This window comes from Gorilla gorilla, chromosome 4 (genome assembly GCF_029281585.2).
Source record: "Gorilla gorilla gorilla isolate KB3781 chromosome 4, NHGRI_mGorGor1-v2.1_pri, whole genome shotgun sequence".
In the NCBI taxonomy this organism is placed as follows: domain Eukaryota; kingdom Metazoa; phylum Chordata; class Mammalia; order Primates; family Hominidae; genus Gorilla; species Gorilla gorilla.
Genome location: NC_073228.2, coordinates 42,756,394 through 42,776,893, shown reverse-complemented (window position 1 = coordinate 42,776,893; position 20,500 = coordinate 42,756,394). Strand labels below are relative to the sequence as shown.

General features: G+C 41.7%; 1 protein-coding gene across 7 annotated transcripts in view; it reads right to left on the bottom strand.

Moving 5' to 3' along the window:
* The window catches only part of ZNF652 (zinc finger protein 652), a 73,566-nt gene that overhangs the window by 11,495 nt on the left and 41,571 nt on the right, over positions 1-20,500 (bottom strand). For all 7 annotated transcript variants that reach the window (XR_008680047.2, XR_010133785.1, XM_055387695.2 and 4 more), the window contains 4 exons: positions 16,079-17,236; positions 11,983-12,130; positions 11,210-11,325; positions 10,595-10,739 (listed from right to left, as the gene is read on the bottom strand). Coding sequence is in view for 5 of the 7 variants with exons in the window: in XM_055387695.2 (XP_055243670.1) it covers positions 10,595-10,739; positions 11,210-11,325; positions 11,983-12,130; positions 16,079-16,978 (1,309 nt within the window). In the remaining 2 variants the exon portion in view is untranslated. The remainder of the gene's footprint in view (positions 1-10,594; positions 10,740-11,209; positions 11,326-11,982; positions 12,131-16,078; positions 17,237-20,500) is intronic.

Below are 20,500 nucleotides of genomic sequence, written 5' to 3'. Positions count from 1 at the left end.
TCCCTTGCTGCTCCCTCTTCTCCCAATGAATGTGCTTATTCTACTCATGTGTATTGGGTCTTACTGTGTACCAGACACTGCTAACTGCTTTACATCTATTAACCTTGGTGATCTTCACAGTGACTGTATGAGGCAGGTATATTATTACCCCTTATTTTACTCATAATGGAATTAATAAACTTGCTCAAGTTTATATGCTAATGGAGAGTTAGGATTTAAAATCTGCAGCCTGGTTCTAGAGTTTATGTTTTTGACATATAAACCACAGTATTTCACAAATCACTCAACGTGCATTTCTGCACACATGAAGGGATGTATTTTCTTACTTTCTCATCTACTTTGGGACTCCTTTTTTCCCACCCTCCAGGACCCCTTCTTATACCTAAGAGAAAACACCTCTTTACGCATAGCATAGTCCAAATTTCTTCTCTCCAGCTTTTCATTATAGTAGAAAACTGACATCCCCTATGGCCTCTTCCATGGAAGCCAGAATTTTCCTCACTTTCCTGAGAGATTGAAGAGTCCATTTTCTCCATAACTATCAGTATTATTTGAAGACTATCATATTTCCCTTGTCTTTACACTTTTTTTTTTTTGAGTCGGAGTCTTGCTCTGTCGCCCAGGCTGAAGCGTAATGAGTGGCACGATCTCAGCTCACTGCAGCCTCTGCCTCCTGGACTCAAGTGATTCTCCTGCCTCAGCCTTCAGAGTAGCTGGGATTACAGGCATGTGCCACCACACCCAGCTAATTTTTGTATTTTTAGTAGAGATGGGGTTTCACCATGTTGGCCATGCTAGTCTCAAACTCCTGACCTCAGGTGATCCGCCCACCTTGGCCTCCCAAAGTGCTGGGATTACAGGTGTGAGCCACCACACCCGGCCCTCTTTACACTTTTCATTCTTCAATCACTGCCACAGCTAGGCTCCTTACTGTGACTCATATTCATCTTTCTGGATGAATTCTGAGCCCAGGTTGTTTTCCTTCTTTTTAATTGATTTCCTCTAACCGTCTTAAAAACTTCAACTTCTGGCAGGGTGTGGTATTTCAAGCCTGTAATCCCAGCACTTTGGGAGGCCAAGGCAGGAGGATCACTTCAGGCCAGGAGTTTGAGACCAGCCTGGGCAACACAGTGGCACCCTGTCTATATAGTAAAAAACAAACAAAAGCCCTTCAACTTCTGTGTTAAATGGAATTAAGCAAATCAATTATAGTATATTTGTTTGATGGAAAATACCATTGAAAACAACGTTACAGGCTAGGTGAGGTGGCTCACACCTGGAATCCCAGCACTTTGGGAGGCCGAAGCAGGAGGATTGCTTAAACCTAGGAGTTTGAGACCAGCCTGGGCAACATGGTAAGACCCTGTCTTTACAAAAAAAATACAAACAATTAGCCAGGCATGGTGGTGTGCACCTGCAGTCCCAGCTACTGAACAGGCTGAGGTGGGAGAATCACTTCAGCCTAGGAGGCAGAGGCTGCAGTGAGCTGAGATTGCACCACCGCGCTCAAGCCTGAGCCGCAGAGAGAGATGCTGTGTCAGAACAACAACAACAACGTTATAAAGTATAGAAATGTAATTTTTTTTTTTTTTTGAGGTGGAGACTCACCCTGTCACCCAGGCTGGAGTGCAGTGGTGCAATCTCGGCTCACTGCAACCTCTGCCTCCTGGGTTCAAGCGATTCTCCCACCTCAGCCTCCCAAGTAGCTGGGACTACAGGCACGTACCACCACACCCGGCTAATTTTTTGTATTTTTAGCAGAGACAGGGTTTCACCATGTTAGCCAGGATGGTTTTGATCTTCTGACCTTGTGATCTGCCCACCTCGGCCTCCCAAAGTGTTGGGATTACAGGCATGAGCCACTGCGCCCAGCCCAGAAATGTAATTATTAACATGAAAATGTATAATCTATTAAGTTTATCTATGATCTATTAAATAAAAGCAAGTTATGAAAATGCATACATGAGGACGGGTGTGGTGGCTCATGCCTGTAATCCCAGCACTTTAGGAGGCTGAGGCACGTGGATCATTTGAGGTCAGGAGTTCGAGACAGGCTTGGCCAACATGGTGAAACTCCATGTCTACTAAAAATACAAAAATTAGCCGGGTGTGGTGGCACGCACCTGTAGTCCCAGCTGCTGGGGAGGCTGAGGCAGGAGAATCGCTTGAACCCAGGAGGCAGGGGTTGCAGTGAGCCGAGATCGTGCCATTGCACTCCAGCCTGGGTGATACAGCAAGACTCCATCTCAAAAAACAAACAAACAAACAAAAAAGCATGCATGGTATTATCTACCTTTTAAAAATATATATACATGGAAAGAAATACAACAGGCCAGCCACAGTGGCTCACACCTATAATCCCAGCACTTTGGGAGGCTGAGGCAGGGCAGATTGCTTGACCCAGGAGTTCAAGACCAGCCTGGCCAACATAGTGAGACCCCAACTTTATTAAAAGAAAAAAATACAACAAATGTTACCAGTGATTATCTCTAGGTAATAAGATCATGGATGATGTTTTATTCTTTACGCTTATCTTTTTTTTTTTTTTTTTTTGAGACAGGGTCTCATTCTGTCACCCAGGCTGGAGTGCAGTGGTGTGATCTCGGCTCACTGCAACCTCCGCCTTCCGGGTTTGAGCAATTCTCCTGCCTCAGCCTCCCAAGTAGCTGGGACTACAGGCATGCACCACCATACCTGGCTAGTTTTTGTATTTTTAGTAGAGACAGGTTTTACCACATTGGCCAGGCTGGTCTCACACTCCTGACTTCAACTGATCCATCCACCTTAGCCTCCCAAAGTGCTGGGATTACAGGTGTGAGCCACTGCGCCTGGCCATGTAGTTTGTTTTCTAAATTAAATATGATTTACTTGTACAATAAAATACTTTAAAAGCACATGTTTGATTAACCTCTAAGCTCCCCTGCTCTGTGACTTCAGAGTTAGTATTCTTCACACCTAGCAGCCATATGGAAACACAGCCAAAGGCTCTAATCTTTGAATTTTAGTCTAGTATGAGCAAATCCTCTCCACATTATTTACTAATCACTTCTTAGGCACACTAGACACTACTCACAGACAGAATGGATTCCCTGAGCAGTTACTGAATGTATGGAAGTTTAGGTTTTTTATGTGCTCAAATCCCCTTCCTGGATCTCTCTAATCATCTCTCAATTGCAGTCTTCTTTTTTTTTTTTTTTTTCCTGAGACACAGTCTCGCTCAGTCACCCAGGCTGGAGTGCAGTGGTGTGATCTCAGCTCACTGCAAGCTCCGCCTCTCAGGTTCATGCCATTCTCCTGCCTCAGCCTCCCGAGTAGCTGGGACTACAGGCGCCCGCCACCATGCCTGGCTAATTTTTTTTTTTTTTTGTATTTTCAGTAGAGGCAGGTTTTCACTGTATTAGCCAGGATGGTCTCAATCTCCTGACCTCGTGATTCGCCCACCTCAGCCTCCCAAAGTGCTGGGATTACAGGTGTGAGCCACCACAGCTGGCCCTCATTTGTAGTCTTCTATACTATAAGTGATTTGCCACAGAAAGACCTAAAACTACTAGAACTAGCCTACTACAAATGCCTGGATTCAAATTAAAATTGGTTTTTTTTACTGCTTAGTAATCTTTTACTCACTTCTTAATGTCCACATTTGTTGTTCCAGACCTTCACTTGACATTAACCCACAATCCCATCTGCCTCTAAATCTCATTATTCATTAGGCCGCATCTCCTAAATGTGTTTAATGGTTGATATTAAGGTTTCTCTGAAACCTCAAGGTTAAGATTACAATGAGGTTGAAACAAGGATAAATACAAATGTAACATTTAAAATCAACTACCTGTACAATGTCCCACTTTAAGGAAGAGCTGGTAAATGGGTGGCAAGAAGATATAGTAACAGTTAAGTTCATTAAGGTAATTGGAAAAGCATGTATATTAATATATCTAACTATATCACCTAACTGTTACATGTAGATAAAGCTAACCTAATTGTACAGCAATGTAATGGGTCTGAAGAAAGAACAGTATAAATGAAGACAGGGAACCTACAGAGAAGATAGAAAAGAGCAAAAATTTGGCTAGTTGTCTTTTGTATGTGATCTGTCCAATAAACACAAGCATTCCAGTCTGCTTAGGGTGAATATCCTTGGGCAGAATATACATATATGTATATATATATACACACACATACACACACACGTACATATATACACACACACATACCTACATATATACATCTAACTGAAATCTTTCTTGAACTTTAAACCCATTTTTCAAACTGCTTACTTGAATGCCCCAGAGATATCTCAAAACAAGTACAAAATTAAATTCATTATCCCATCTAGCAAACCTGCTCTTCCCTCTACTATTCTCTATCTTGACAAACAGTTTTATACCCCACATCTGGGACTAACCCTTGATTCTTCCCTTCTATGCTACCCTTTGATACTACTGATATCCAATCAATCACCAAGTTCATTCAAACAAATAAATTTTAAAAAGTTCATTCAAACTTGGTGATTGAATACTATTTTGATAGTACTGATATCCAGTCAATTCACCAAGTTCTACTTTGTCTATCACTTTAATCTCATTCGTTGCCATTACCATAAATTTTATTTTATTTTATCTTATTATTTTTTGAGATGGAGAATCGCTTGAACCTGGGAGGCGGAGGTTGCAGTGAGCTGAGATCACACCAGTGCACTCCAGCCTGGGTGACACAGCGAGACTCTGTTTCGAAATAAATAAATAAATAAAATAAAGATAATAATCTCCTTAATAGATTATTATGATACAAAACACAAGTAAAGTGCTTACAACAGTATCTGGTAAAGTGCTTACAACAGTATCTGGTAAAGTGCTTACAACAGTATCTGGCACATAGTACTCAATGCATTTTACCTGCTATTATCATCATCATCAACACCATCATTACCATTCACCAGACTATAAGCTCCTGAAGAGCAGAAACCAGGTCTTAATTCATCCTTGTGTCTCTAGGCACATAGCACTGTGCCTGGTATAAGGAGAATCAGTAGGTATTCTATTTTGAACTCACCCTATGTCCACATCATCCTAGTAAACCCTGACTGATAGCTGGTCACCCTTCCTAGATAAGGTCTGCCTCATTTCTCTTTAACTACAAAGAAACAGTCCAATACTGTCAGTTCATACAATGTCCTTAATCCACACCAAAACACACTGCTGTCTCTAAATGTAGTTTCATTCAGCCTTAGAGACCTATCCGCATCCCCTTCCTTCTCTAAAGCTAATCCTTCTCTAAAACCAACATTTCTCCTGCACCCTTTAGGTATTACTGTCATTCTTATTTAATATCAAGAAAACAGAGGCCTAGAGAGGTTACACAATTCTGCTAGTGACTGGCAGAGCCAGGTTTGTCCAACTTCACCATCTAGCTGCTTTTCCAGTTTGGACACTCTGAATAATATTAAAAGGCAGATAGACAAACCAGGGGAAAGTATTTCAACATTAATGAAATTTAAAAAGTCAAACACTGTAATGGAAAGATGAACACAGAAAAGGCACAAGCAATTCAGAAAAGAAAAATACGTTGATAACTACAAGCAAATAAACATGTTCACTCTTACTAATTAAATGCAAATTAATATAAGAAATCATTTCTCACCTATCAAATCAGCAAGGATTTTATTTACAATTATAAAGGGCTGGACAAATGAGTATTTTCCCTCTGGGTTTTTTCAATTTTTTTTGTTTTTAATAGAGATGGGGTCTCGCTATATTGCCTACGTTGGTCTTGAACTCAAGTGATCCTCCCACCTCAGCCTCCCAAAGTGCTGGGATTACAGACGTGAGTCACTGCACCTGGTCGCAAATAAGTATTTTCATACAGCTGGCGGGAGTATATGTGGAGGGCATTTTGTAATACATGACACTATATCTTAAAAATGTATATATCTCTTTGCTATAATAATCCTACTTCCAAAAATTTATCCTAAGTAAATAATTATGGCTGTGATAACACTGTGATAAACGATATTGTAGCTATTTATTTTTTTGAGACGGAGTTTTGCTCTGTCCCCCAGGCTGGAATGCAGTGGCGCGATCTCAGCTCACTGCAACCTCCCTGTCGTGGGCTCAAGCGATTCTCCTGCCTCAGCCTCTTGAGTAGCTGGGATTACAGGCATGCGCCACCACACTTGGCTAATTTTTTGTATTTTTAGTAGAGACAGGTTTTGCTGTGTTGGCCAGGCTGGTCTCGAACTCCTGACCTCAAGTGATCCACCCACCTTGGCCTCCCAAAGTGCTGAGATTACAGGTGTGAGCCACTGTGCCTGGACTGTGGCTATCTATAACAGTAGAAAAACTGGAAACAGAAATAACATAAATGTCTAGCAGGGAACTGGCTAAATAAATGGAGAAAACATCCTTCACTGGCCGGGCTCAGGGATGGGGCTCATGTCTGTAATCCCAGCAGTTTGGGAGGCTGAGGCGGGCGGATCACCTGAGGTCAGGAGTTTTAGAGCCTGGCCAACACGGTGAAACCCCGTTTCTACTAAAAATAAAAAAAATTAGCTAGGCGTGGTGGCACATGCCTGTAATCCCAGCTACTTGAGAGACTGAGGCAGGAGAATCACTTGAACCTGGGAGGTGGAGGTTGCAGTGAACCGAGATCGGGCCATTGCACTCTGGCCTGGGCAACAGAGTGAGACTCTGTCTCAAAAAAAAAAAAAAAAAAGGCCAGGCGCAGTGGCTCAAGCTTGTAATCCCAGTACTTTGGGAGGTCAAGGCGGGTGGATCATGAGGTCAGGAGTTTGAGACCAGCCTGGCCAACACAGTGAAACCCCCATCTCTACTAAAAATACAAAAAATAAAAATAAAAAATAAAAATAAGCTGGGCGTGGCAGCATGAGCCTGTAATCCCAGCTACTCAGGAGGCTGAAGCAGGAGAATCGCTTGAACATGGGAGGCAGAGGTCGCAGTGAGCTGAGATTGCACCACTGCACTCCAGCCTGGGCAATAGAGCGAGACTCCATCTCAAAACAAACAAACAACAACAACAAAAATCCTTCACTTTATAGGATTTTTGCAAAGGTTACATTAATTGAGAAAAAGCACTTAAGATAATGCCTGACATATATGTATGTAATAAATTATAGCTAATATTATAGCAAATTTATAAGAAGAAATATTATATAGTCATTAAAATTATATTGCTGATAACATAATACAGTAAAATAAAAAGCAGGTTACAACAGAGTATAAAGACCCAACATTTGTTTTTACTATATACATGAACACATAAACACTTATGCAAAGTATCGGTCTATATGTGTGTTAAGAAACTGAAGAATTTTTTTTAATGTGTATATGCCAAAATGTTAAGAGTGGTGATCTCTTGGTGGTATGATTTTACTTTGTTTGCAATTTTCATAGTTTCCCATATATTTTAATAAGTATGTGTTACTCTTTTTTTGGTTTGTTTTGTTTTTTGAGACCAGGTCTTGCTCTGTTGCCCAGGCTGGAGTGACACAATCACAGCTCACTGCAGCCTCGATCTCCTGGGTTCAAACAATCCTCCCTGCCTCAGCCTCCCAAGTAGCTGGGACCACAAGCACATGTCACCACCCCTGCCTAACTTTTGTATTTTTGCAGAGATGGGGTTTTGCCATGTTGCCCAGGCTGGTCTCGAACCTCTGGGCTCAAGATATCCACCTGCCTTGGCCTCCCAAAGTGCTGGGATTAGAGGCATGAGCCACCATGTCCAGGTGCATATGAATTACACTTTTAATGAGAAAGATAAAAATTTGGGGGACTGGGCATGGTGGCTGATGCCTGTAATCCTAGCACTTTGGGAAGCCGAGGTAGGTGGATCACCTGAGGTCAGGAGTTCAAGAACAGCCTGCCCAACACGGTGAAACCCCGTCTCTATTAAAAATACAAAAATTAGCCAGGCACGGTGGTGCACACCTGTAGTCCCAACTACTTGGGAGGTTGAGGCAGGAAAATTGCTTGAACCTGGGAGGTGGAGGTTGCAATGAGTGGAGGTCATACCACTGCACTCCAGCCTGGGTGACAGAGCAATAGTCCGTCTCAAAAAAAAAAAAAAAAAGTTTTGGGGGGGATGGGAATTTAGGTAGTTGTATTCCTTTAGAAGAAACAAGAAGTATTCAGTTTGCCTATTTGGTCAAAGACGAATACTCAACATAAATTTATACAATAACTAAAATAATCATGAAAGAAACACTTGTTTCACATTATGAACATTTAAGGGTCTAAAAAAATGACAAAGAAGAAGAAACAAAGAAATACGAGAGAAAGAGGGAGGAAGGAATGGGGAGAAAAACACGCAGGGAGACAGGCAGAGAAGATAAGGGGGATGCAGAGGCAGAGACTTAAGTGCTAGAGGTTCCTTTCAATTCTGCGACAGTTACCAAGCATCTATGTGCCAAGCAGTGTGTGTGAATATGACACAACTTCCGCCTTCACAAAAAACTTATGTTCTGGCCAGGGGTGCTGGCTCACGCCTGTAATCCCAGCACTTTGGGAGGCTGAGGCAGGTGGATCATTTGAGGTCAGGAGTTCTAGACCGACCTCATCAATATGGTGAAACCCTGTCTCTACTATAAAAAAAAAAAAAAAAAAAAAAAAATTAGCCAGGCATGGTGGTGAACTCGTGTAATCTCAACTACTAGGGAGGCTGGGGCAGGAGAATCACTTGAACCCCGGGAGGTGGAGGCTGCAGTGAGCCAAGATTGTGCCACTGCACTCAGTCTGGGTGATGGAGCAAGACTCCATCTCGGAAAAAAAAAAAAAAAAGAAAGAAAGAAAACCAAAAAATCCCCCAAAACTTATGCTCTGTTTAGTTCCATGTCTTCTTGCCATATCACACACAAAAAAACCTGAACCCTAAAAATGACACTAGAACTAAGAGCCTATCCAAAAGCCACCAAATTATAAGGAGAATCTGTTAACTATTCTGATGTATCCTGCTATCCACTTGGCTATATCTTCAAAGTTATCATTTTCTTTTCAGGTCTAATTTAACTAATAAAACTGCTCTCATGACTCTTCATCTAGACTAAAAATCCTTAAAATCTGAGGGTGCTCTGTTCTGAATGAGAAAGAAGCCCACTAGGTAGGCATTTTTCTTTGGGCTTCAACAGAGAACTGGGAACTAAAGAGATCCAGCCATGGGCAGAATTTCCTCACTACTAGTTAAGTAAAAAGAACAGCAGGCTAAGCAAGATAATCTCTGTTGTTGTTTTTTTTTTTTTTTGAGACGGAGTCTTGCTCTGTCACCCGGGCTGGAGTGCAGTGGCGCGATCTTGGCTCACTGCAAGCTCCGCCTCCTGGGTTCACGCCATTCTCCTGCCTCAGCCTACCGAGTAGCTGGGACAACAGGCACCCGCCACCACGCCCGGCTAATTTTTTGTATTTTTAGTAGAGATGGGGTTTCACCGTGTTAGCCAGGATGGTCTCGATCTCCTGACCTTGTGACCCACCCGCCTTGGCCTCCCAAAGTGCTGGGATTACAGGCGTGAGCCACTGCGCCCGGCCCTCTGTTGTTCTTTCTAGCTCCACCACTCTGTAGACTAATGGAACCTGGAATCCTGTGATTAGATTTTATTTAGAAACCTGAAAAATGTTTCATCCTGTTCAATTTATGCAAAGATAGCTAATCCCAGAATATCAAGTTTAGACTGAGATACAATGACAGTGTTTATGCGGGAGCTATTATTTTAGCTAGTTCCCTGGAAGCAGGATAATCAGATGCTTGTAAAACTCAAATCCATGCTATGGAACATATGCTCCTAAAACCACAAAGTGGTTAAAATATTAATTAACCTCTTGGAACGGATGTGTTCCTGAAAAGTAGTGAATCTTGGTAAATCATATCAAATCAAACTTAAAGAACAATGAGAGGGGCTGGGCTTGGTGGCTCACACCTGTAATCCCAGCACTTTGGGAGACTGAGGCAGGCAGATCGCTTGAGCCCAGGAGATCGAGACCAGCCTGGGCAACATGGTGAAACCCTGTGTCTACAAAAAATACAAAAATTAGCCAGGCATGGTGGCGCGCACCTGTGGTCCCAGCTACTTGGTAGGCTAAGGTGGGAGGATGGCTTGAGCCTGGGAGGTGGAGGCTGCAGTGAGCTGAGATTGTGCCACTGCCCTCCAGCCTGGGTAATGGAAAAGAGACCCTGTCTTAAAATGAAGCAAAACAAAAAACAGAGAGAGAGGGGTATTCTATTAAAGCAGTCAGTGTCCTCCATCCTTTTAAGGCCCAGAACCCTTTCCTTAGGAAAATAACATGCACATACACAAAAGAAGTTTCATACAATTTCAGGAGTTTCTGAACCCCACGTAAAGACCCCATTGTCTTAAAAGAGCTCAAAGTAAAAAGGCACTCACAAATAATTCTTTTTTAAACAATCAGAGTTATTAAAGTTAAATTTTTCAGTATCACTAATCTATATTTTTACATATTAGGTTTATTTAAAGTGGGATTTTTGCTTTGAATGCAAATTTGTGGTTTTGATTTTTTTAAAAAACAGACCCACAGATGATCATCAACATGTGCTTGAGAAATTATCTGTACCTTTCCCAAGAAATTCTTACCAGTGTGTGTTTTCATGTGTTCGTCGAAGTACTGCTTCATGTTGAAATCCTTGCCACACCACTGGCACATGAACTGTTTGTGCCCAATATGAATGCTCATGTGGGAGCGTAGCTGGTACTTGTACTGAAACCTTTCGTCACAGTTCTGCATTGGACACAGTGGAGATTTTTGAATGCCAAGCATAGTAGCTTTACCTGAGCCCACCCTAACACAGTCTCTGATACTAGGCTTATTTTTCATACTCAAAATAGAACCTGCTTGTGTCAGCTATTTGGCTTTGCTATATTTCTGCAGGTGAGTTACTAATGAAAGGGAAATTTCCTCACAAAATTATCATTGAAGTATACTCGACTTCTCAGAATCACTGAGAAAAGAAAAATAAGTCATTATGTGTTATTTCCAAGTTAACCTAATCTAAGAGAGTTAACAGTGTGTTAAAAGTGACATTTTTCTACCTTGCAGTGACAGCACACACAGAGCTCAGAACACATGTCTGAAAGTTCTGTGGAAGGCAGCCTTGTGCCTCCTGCTCCAACACACCTCTCTCTCACTGGTCCGCCATCTATGCAAACACTAGCCCCTAGGCCTGGGCCTGTAGGTAGCACATTCCTTACCTCGCATCTGAAGGGCTTCTCTCCAGAATGCTGCAAGGAGTGCACCTTGAGTGACATACTGCGTTTGAATGATTTTCCACAGGTTTCGCATGTAAATGGCATGTCTTTTGTGTGAGCTGCAACACAGAATGTACTTAGTGTCAAAACAAAATCCACCAAAAAGCTCAAACTAAAAAGGCATTCTACTGTAAAGCAATTAGGCCATCCTAATTTTCTACACTGATTTGTGAGGCTTTTTTTTTTTTTTTTTTTTTTTTTTGAGATGAAGTCTTGGTCTGTCGCACAGGCCGGAGTGCAGTGGCGCAATCTTAGCTCACTGCAACCTCCGCCCCCTGGGTTCAAGTGATTATCCTGCCTCAGCCTCCCGAGTAGCTGGGATTACAGGCATGCGCCACCACGCCCAGCTAATTTTTGTATTTTTAGTAGAGACAGGGTTTCGCCACGTTTGCCAGGCTGGTTTCGAACTCCTGACTTAAAGTGATTTGCCTGCCTCAGCCTCCCAAAGTGCTGGGATTACAGGTGTGAGCCACCACACCTGGCCTTTGTGAGGCTCTAATAGTAATGTCTGAAGAGAAAATAATGTTGAAAAGAAAGCTGGGTGTGGAAGACTATACCATCCAATTTGGTGATACTTACTGAAGACATAATGCATTCAGTTTCAACACGTCAAAACTGATTAGGGCAATTCCTCATATCCTGCCCAATCCAGGGCATAAAGCACACAGAAGAACAAGGGAAAATTATAGGTATAAGAGAAAAGCAGAAAAACTTACCAACCATGTGTTTCCGCACATGAGCCATGGTATAGAATTTCTTCTCACAAATTTCACAGGAAAATTTCTTTTCTGCATATCCATGGACGATCTTGATATGTTCATGAAGGGACCAGAGTTTCTTGAACGATTTGTTACAGGAAACACACTGAGCAGGATAAATAGAAATAATATTTATAGGGGCTTACAGCATGCCATACCAGCCTACTGGCAGACGAAACGGATGTGCTTTAGGTTCATGGCACAAAGCCAGAATCCAGATAAGTGCTATTCTTCCACAGAGCCCAGATTCCAACACCAACATCTGTATGTTCTCTTTTCTAAGATGCATCTTTTAGACGCTCTTTGGGAGTATGAAAACAATGGCAAAAACTAAGACAAAAAGTGGAAAGTTCCACTAACATCAAAGAATTCACTGCTATTATGAAGTTAGTATTGTACCTATGAAAAGAAACTTCAAGTTTGTTTATTTATTTGAGACAGAGCCTCGCTCTGTCGCCCAGGCCGGAGTGCAGTGGCGCGATCTAGGCTCACTGCAACCTCCACCTCCCGGGTTCAAGCGATTCTCCTGCCTCAGCCTCCCAAGTAGCTGGGATTACAGGTGGGCGTCACCATTCCCGGCTAATTTTTTTTGTATTTTTAGTAGAGACAGGGTTTCACCGTGTTGGCCAGGGTGATCTCGATCTTCTGGCCTCATGATCCACCCGCCTCAGCCTCCCAAAGTACTGCGATTACAGGCATGAGTCACCACGCCCAGCCAAGTTTTTTTATTTTTAAACAGAAGTTGCAAGACATTCGAGTTTTAAAAATATATGTATTAAGCAAGTGTGGCTGCCTCCTCCACATCAGTTAGTAAGGTTTCACCAGAGAATATAAACTAATTTTAAATTAGTGTAATAAAAACAAGATTAAACAAAATACATATTAGTGGTATAGGTATTATAGGTATGTAGAAATATAAAAATGTTTTTATGCCTTAGAAAATGCATTTGGAGCCAGGTGCAGTGGCTCACGCCTATAATCCCAGCACTTTGGGAGGCCAAGACAGGAGGATCACCTGAGGTCAGGAGTTCGAGACCAGCCTGACCAACATGGAGAAACCCCATCTCTACTAAAAATAAAAAATCAGCTGGGCGTGGTGGCGCATGCCTGTAATCCCAGCTACTCAGGAGGCTGAGGCAGGAGAATCTCTTGAACCGGGAGGTGGAGGTTGTGGTGAGCCGAGATCGCGCCATTGCACTCCAGCCTGGGCAACAAAGAGCGAAACTCCATCTCAAAAAAAAAAAAGAAAAGAAAAGAAAAGAAAATGCATTTGGAGCATTTATTAATATGAATAATTGAAATGTTGTATTTCCCCAAATCTAATTTATACTTTCAAACACGTCCCTCGGGCAGAATATACCCTTTGAACTCTTAGTATCACTCTCTCTCCTTTTTAAAATCATTATTATTTTTTTTGAGATGGAGTCTCACTCTGTCGCCCAGGCTGGAGTGCAGTGGTGCGATCTCGGCTCACCACAACCTCCACCTCCTGGGTTCAAGCAATTCTCCTGCCTCAGCCTCCCAAGTAGCTGGGACTACAGGTGCGTGCCACCATGCCTGGCTAATTTTTGTATTTTTAGCAGAGATTAGGTTTCACTATGTTGGCCAGGCTGGTCTCAAACTCCTGACCTTGTGATCTGCCTGCCTCAGCCTCCCAAAGTGCTGGGATTACAGGTGTGAGCTACTGCACCCAGCCTTACTGTTTCTTTAAAAAATTAAAAAAAAAATTTTTAGTCTAAACTTTAATTAACTAAAGCCTATACCTTTTCCCTTACAGATCAGTTCCAGAGCTCTCTTGTAAGAATCTGTAGAAAACACACCACACTGCCTAGTTCCTTGTATCATGAATCATTAATAGCCTGGAATATTAGGCATAATGTGTATCAGAGTATTTCTGGTTAAAGCAAAACAATACTAGAAAGCTCTTGGTAATCATCAGACCCTTGGATACTTAAGGGAACATGTTAATATTCACTATAAATAAAGATCTCTAAACATCATTGTCACTTCAGGTAACAAGAACTCTGAGAAGAGTTAAAAGATAAACCTCTGGTTGGAAAATGCTCTAGAAAAGGACAGACTACTACTATCAGCCATTTTGTAGGGCAGGTTTTTTGTTTTGTTTTTAGACAGTCTCACTCTGTTGCTCAAGCTGAAATGCAGTGGTGCTATCATGGCTTACTGCAGGATCAATCTCCTGGGCTCAGGCAACCCTCCCAAAGTGCTGAGATTACAGGCGTGAGCCACTGCACCTGGCCTTAGGGGAGGGTTTTAGTTTTTTTTTTTTTGAGACGGAGCTTCACTCTTCTTGCCCAGGCTGGAGTGCAATGGCACAATCTCGGCTCACTGCAACCTCCGCCTCCCAGGTTCAAGCGATTCTCCTGCCTCAGCCTCCTGAGTAGCTGGGATTACAGGCATGTGCCACCACACCTGGCTAATTTTGTATTTTTAATAGAGATGGGGTTTCTCCATGTTTGTCAGGCTGGTCTCGAACTCCTGACCTCACGTGATCCACCTGCCTTGGACTCCCAAAGTGCTAGGATTACAGGTGTGAGCCACTGCGCCCGGTCTGGGTTTTAGTTTTTACTTGTTACCAAGTCATCAGGATTATTAGGAGCTATACATAAGAACAAAGTACAGTGTTCTTTATGAACGTGAATAAAGTTCATTTAGCAGAATCCACAAAACTTAAACACAAATTTAAAAGTAGTATGATGAAGAATCATGAGGAAAGTCACACACAAAAAGTATTTATTAAATGTTTTCTTTTCTGTAACTTAGACTTAAGTTAAAAAAAAAAAAACCCACAAAACCTATATATAAAGATCAAGAACGCTTTCAGTAATGGATCATTACAGAATCCAAGTTTGACCCCTAGAGTGCAGCAGTGCACCACACTCCCTTTGGCCTGAAGCGCTGCGAACAATTCATACCCAAGCCAGGGCACTGGCAGTTACTGGAGGATATGGGCTCCGTGACTCAGTCTTCTTTTATTTACCCAGCGTGTTGGAGATCAAGTCACAATTGATGAATCAAAAGCGGTGAATTTTTAGCAAATGCAATTTCCATTTTTTAAAACTCTTTAAAGTAGAGCAATGATCTCAGATGTTGATTAAAAGCAACAGAAGAAAAGTGAAACTTAAAAAGTGACTACCAATATTAGAAGCACACCAAAAAACAAACCAAACCAACACAATTTATCCTTTATAAGTTTAGCTTAAATATGGTACAAAATAGTTCTGTTACATATCTTATAGAGACATGAATAGACTTACCTCTTACGAATATTCATTAATATGCATTCACACGTGCAAACCAATATAACTGCAATCCACTTGACATAATATAATTAGCATACCTCTTTAACCTATCACAATATAGTCCTTTCACGACACCAGCCTGGTTTGAATACCATTATTTTGTTACCTTAACAATACTGTACAGTGGCATTATGTAACCCTACTGCCAGGTGGGCAACATTTTCGACCAGCTCAGCCTCTGCTTAAAGGTTGCATATTCCCATGGGCTCAGCCTCTTGGCAAATTTAGTGTTGTCATCTCTCCAATGGTAAAAGCAAACTCACTGCTGAAGATCTTCCATTTCCACCGGTCTGAGTCATTATGGTTTTTGTCCCCATCAGCTGTACTAGAATCTGGCATCCTTGTAAACCCAGAAAGGGACCTTTCTCTACTCCTAACCTTTAATCAGTAACTCCTACCTCCACAGAGAAGATGCCAGAATGAATTCTATAACACGTCCTACAACAGTGAATCTCAGTGCAAAGTTGGTGTTGATTTTAACCTCCTGGTCAATCAACTATAACAGATCCCCCTTCCAGTGTGCCTGGGTTCCCACTAGTCCAGCGTCAAATTTAATGCTTTTGAAATAAAAGCCTTGGTTTAGAAAAGACCAAAGCAGGAGCTTTTCAAATGATAAATTGGTGAAATCTGTCCCTTCAGCCTCTATTGCATTTATTCTCTTGGGCGGATACCAGATGAATCTGAACAGCCAGGTTCTATCCTGAAAAGTTTTCCCTCTCGGTGATGAAACCTACCTGAATGTTTTTTTCACAGTCTGTTTGCTGGTGAAGGGACAGCTCACTTTCCAGGACAAACTTCTTGCCACATTTATCACAAATCTGCATGCGCCTATGAGTAACGTTCATGTGCTTCTCCAGGTACCAGCGAGTGTTAAATACCCTGGGGCACTTCTCACAGGTCAGAGTCTCTTTCTCTTCACACTTAGCTTTCTGGACTGGTGCTTTGGGCTCCTTTGTGGCCCGCTTCTTACGCTTAGGTGGCTCTACACTCTTCCTACGACCTCTTGTAGTTCTGGGAGTAGGGGAAGTGGTAGCTGCGGCAACAGAGGCAGCTCTCCTGGTTCTCCTTTGTGTAACGCTGACTTTCTCTACTATCTTCTCCTTTTTCTTCTGCTTTTCATTCTCTCCATAGTCATTGCTGTCATCTGTGGCCTCTTCCTCACTCTCTTCCTCTTCCTCCTCACTGCTTGTCTTAAGAACAGGAGTCTCTTTGGACTGAGAAGAGACACCCTTTTCCCCTTTAGATACATTTAATGTTTGATTATTAAGGTTTACCTCCACTATGATCTGCTCCCTTTTGTAAGAGACTTCTTCCTCTTCCTCTTCTGTGTCATCAGAATTCTCCCGGTCTTCCTTAACAGCATGCACGTCAGACACTGCTCTTGTCTCCCTGAAATATGGCTGTTCTTCTGTTTCATGGAGATGCGGTTTGCTCATCTTGGTGTCCACTAACACAGAATAAGGACTTCCTGATTCCCTTTTGTACACTTTGGTGGACAGGTCAAGTTCTTGGTTGGCACCATGATAAAAGGAAGATGGCACTTGACCACGACGGCTATCTTCTTGTGCCATTCCTGCTACATGCACAGCACAGTTTTCAACCAGCTCCTGACAAGAACTGGCTGTGTGGCTCATTGGTAAGTGGCCCAATTTATTAAACAGTTCAGACTATAAAGAAATAGCTTTAAAACAAGGTAATTATTAAGACTCAAATCTTTTCTCATCCACAAAGAATCACTCAAATGAAAAAAACATATTCCTGGAAACTGTGTGCAATTCTTCCAGTGTTGCAGCACCAAAGCATGAGTCAAAAAGGTTTGGTATTATGGCAAGAGCAGAGCACTAGTGATTTTTCTTCTGAAGAGAGCTGCAAGGGACTTGGGAGCATCTTATCTACAAAGAAAAGCAAAGAGGAAAAAAAATCAGGTAATACCACTATTTCCTTTTTATAGCATGCATTTAAATCACAAGAAACAGGGCTTAAATAATAATTATTATTATTATTTTGAGATGGAGTCTCACTCTGTCACCCAGGCTGGAGTGCAGTACGCAATCTTGGCTCACTGCAACCTCTGCTGCCTGGGTTCAAGTGATTCCCCTGCCTAAGCCTCCCGAGTAGCTGGGATTACAGGCGCCTGCCACCACACCTGGCTAATTTTTGTATTTTTAGTAGAGATGGGGTTTTGCCATCTTGGCCAGGCTGGTCTTGAACTCTTGACCTTGTGATCCACCTGCCTGGGGCTCCCAAAGTGCTGGGATTACAAGCATGAGCCACCACGCCTGGCCAAAATTATTAAACTCTTTACATATACAATGCTTTTAACTGCTTAAATGTTTCAGTATGAGCCATTATTTTACTGGATTACAGGAATTCATAAACATTTTCTGTTAGACTATAAATTTTACAACAGCAAAAGCCACATCTGTCCAGTTCACTGAGATATCCTCAGAGCTTAGCACAGTGTCTAGCATACAGTATATTTGATGAATAAAATAATATTGCACAGCATTCATTTTCCTAGATACTACGGAATATGCTGATATGGCAAAATATACGGTCTCTATCCACAAGACCTTTACAGTCTAGTTTACAACGTGTTGGGCATGAAACATGCAAGAGCTTTATATTGGCTGACTTTCTTTCAACATCAATCACCACGTCCACCACAGTGAGAGCTCGCAGAACAAAGGTGGTAGTGGGGCAGGCATTGTGGTCCTCGGAAATAAAACGGCTAATTGACGTAACTATAGAAGAGAAGAAAAATGTCCTTGGCCTTAAATCATTTATAATCTAGGTTTAAATATAATTGTTTTCAGGTTTATTGGAGTAATTTCAAAGTTGCCAAATATTTTAACATTTGTTCTGTGCATAGCTCACTACATCCACTCAGTAAGTCGGTGATTTTTTATATGTCAGTTGCACAGGAGTCTAAATTCTAAGAAACCATAACCATGAGGTTGATATGGTTCCAAGAAAAATAAAACCATCCAATATTAATTTTTAAAAAGCTTAGAAGGGCATATAATTTGCTTTGTGACATACCTCACATTGCTGTTTAGCCAACCCACCTATCCTCTGAGTCATATGAATATTACTGTAAACACATAACCTGTCTAGTTGACAAAAGGAAGGAAATGAGTATTTATTAAATGCCTGCTATGGACATAGGCACTATAATAGTTTTTATTGTTCATTATTTATGTTTAATACCCACCACAAAACTGTGGGGTTGAATTTTTTTTTTTTTTAAGACAGTGTCGGGCCAGGCGCGGTGGCTCACGCCTGTAATTCCAGCACTTTGGGAGGCCAAGGTAGTCGGATCACGAGGTCAGGAGATCGAGACCATCCTGGCCAACGTGGTGAAACCCCATCTCTACTGAAAATACAAAAATTAGCTAAGCATAGCGGCTCATGCCTGTAATTCCAGCTACTCAGGAGACGGAGGCAGGAGAATCGCTTGAACCCAGGAGGCGGAGATTGTAGTGAGCTGAGATCGCGCCACTGCACTCCAGCCTGGCGACAGAGCTAGCTAGACTCTGTCTCAAAAAAAAAAAAAAAAAGACAGGGTCTCACTCCATTGCCTAGGCTGGAGTGCAGTGGTGCAATCATGGCTCACTGCAGCCTCAACCTTCTGGTCTCAAGTGATCCTCCCACCTCAGCCTCCTGAACAGCTAGGACCAGAGGCATGCACCACCACACCTGGCTAATTTTCAAAAAAATTTTTAGAGATGGGGTCTCCCTATGTTACCCAGGCTGGTGGGACTGATTTTTAAATTTTTTATCAAAATAATCATTTTAAAAATTCATAGTCTTACAATTCAAATGTATTGGCCGTACTCCAATTTATCTCAGTCCCATTCCCTGGAGGCAATAATGCTGTTTTAGCTGCCCCCCTCTCCATTTAATTCTATATTTCTACATAATTTGATTATGTTTCTGTTTCTGGACTTTTTATTTCAATTTCAGATATTACCTTGTCTTTCTCTATAGTTTTCTTACCTTATTGTTCCCAACTCTTCCCTCATGCTCCCAATATAGTTATATCACAACTTTGAAAAAAATCAGTATTTATGACTAACATTATTACTATGAGTAGTTCACAATTATTTCCATCACTCCTATGCTAGTCCTTTGTCTTCTCTTCCATTTTCTCTTCCATTTCCTTTTTCCTTTTGAATTTATTCTTTTTCAAAAAAATTACTTTTGCTTTCATGGAATTTCAGGAAGGAGTGGTAATAAATGCTACCATGTTTTACTTGACATTTGAATAGATATAGTCCTACTTTCTTGTATTTATAAATGGTAAAATTACGGCTCAGAGAGGCAACATAATTTGTCTAAGACCACAAGTCACTCAAACGACAGAGGTAGTATTTGACTCCAGGCCTGCCTGACTCCAAAGCTCATGGTCTATTTCTACTATGACAAATGACACCTTGAAGTAATTTAAACGCAATTATTCTTTTAACTGCTTATCTTTTTGTACCAGTTTCATGCCTCATATTTTAAATAGGAAAATCCTAGCAACCTTATTCTACTTGTGCCAAAACTTCTCACCCACGGAAATAATGTGAACTACTATGAGTATCATTTAAATAAACTCATATTATCTCAAATTAAGTAAGGGAGGAATGATGGTAAAATTCAATTAACTAGCAAAAGCTAGGAGTTAAACAAAAATCAGAAAGTCAAAGAAAAGAATAAAGAGTAATCATTAATTCATTTTCCAAATATTTCTGGCTCTCGGCTTTCTGGGCACATGGTAGGCTATTTTTTTTTTTTTTTTTTTGGAGACAGAGTCTCGCTCTGTCACCCACGCTGGAGTGCAGTGGTGCGATCTCGTCTCACTGCAACCACGCCTCTTGGGTTCAAGCAATTCTCCTGTCTCAGCCTCTGGAGTAGCTGGGGCCATAGGTGCATACCACCATGCCCAGCTCATTTTTTTTTTTTTTTTTTTTTTTGAGACAGAGTCTTGCTCTGTCACCCAGGCTAGAGTGCAGTGGTGCAATCTTGGCTCACTGCAAACTCCGCCTCCCGGGTTCAAGCAATTCTCCTGCCTCAGCCTCCCAAAGTGCTGGGATTACAGGCTTGAACCACTGCACCCAGCCTAGGCTACACTTTTAAAACCATGCCCACAACTTCTATTCCCTGTAGTT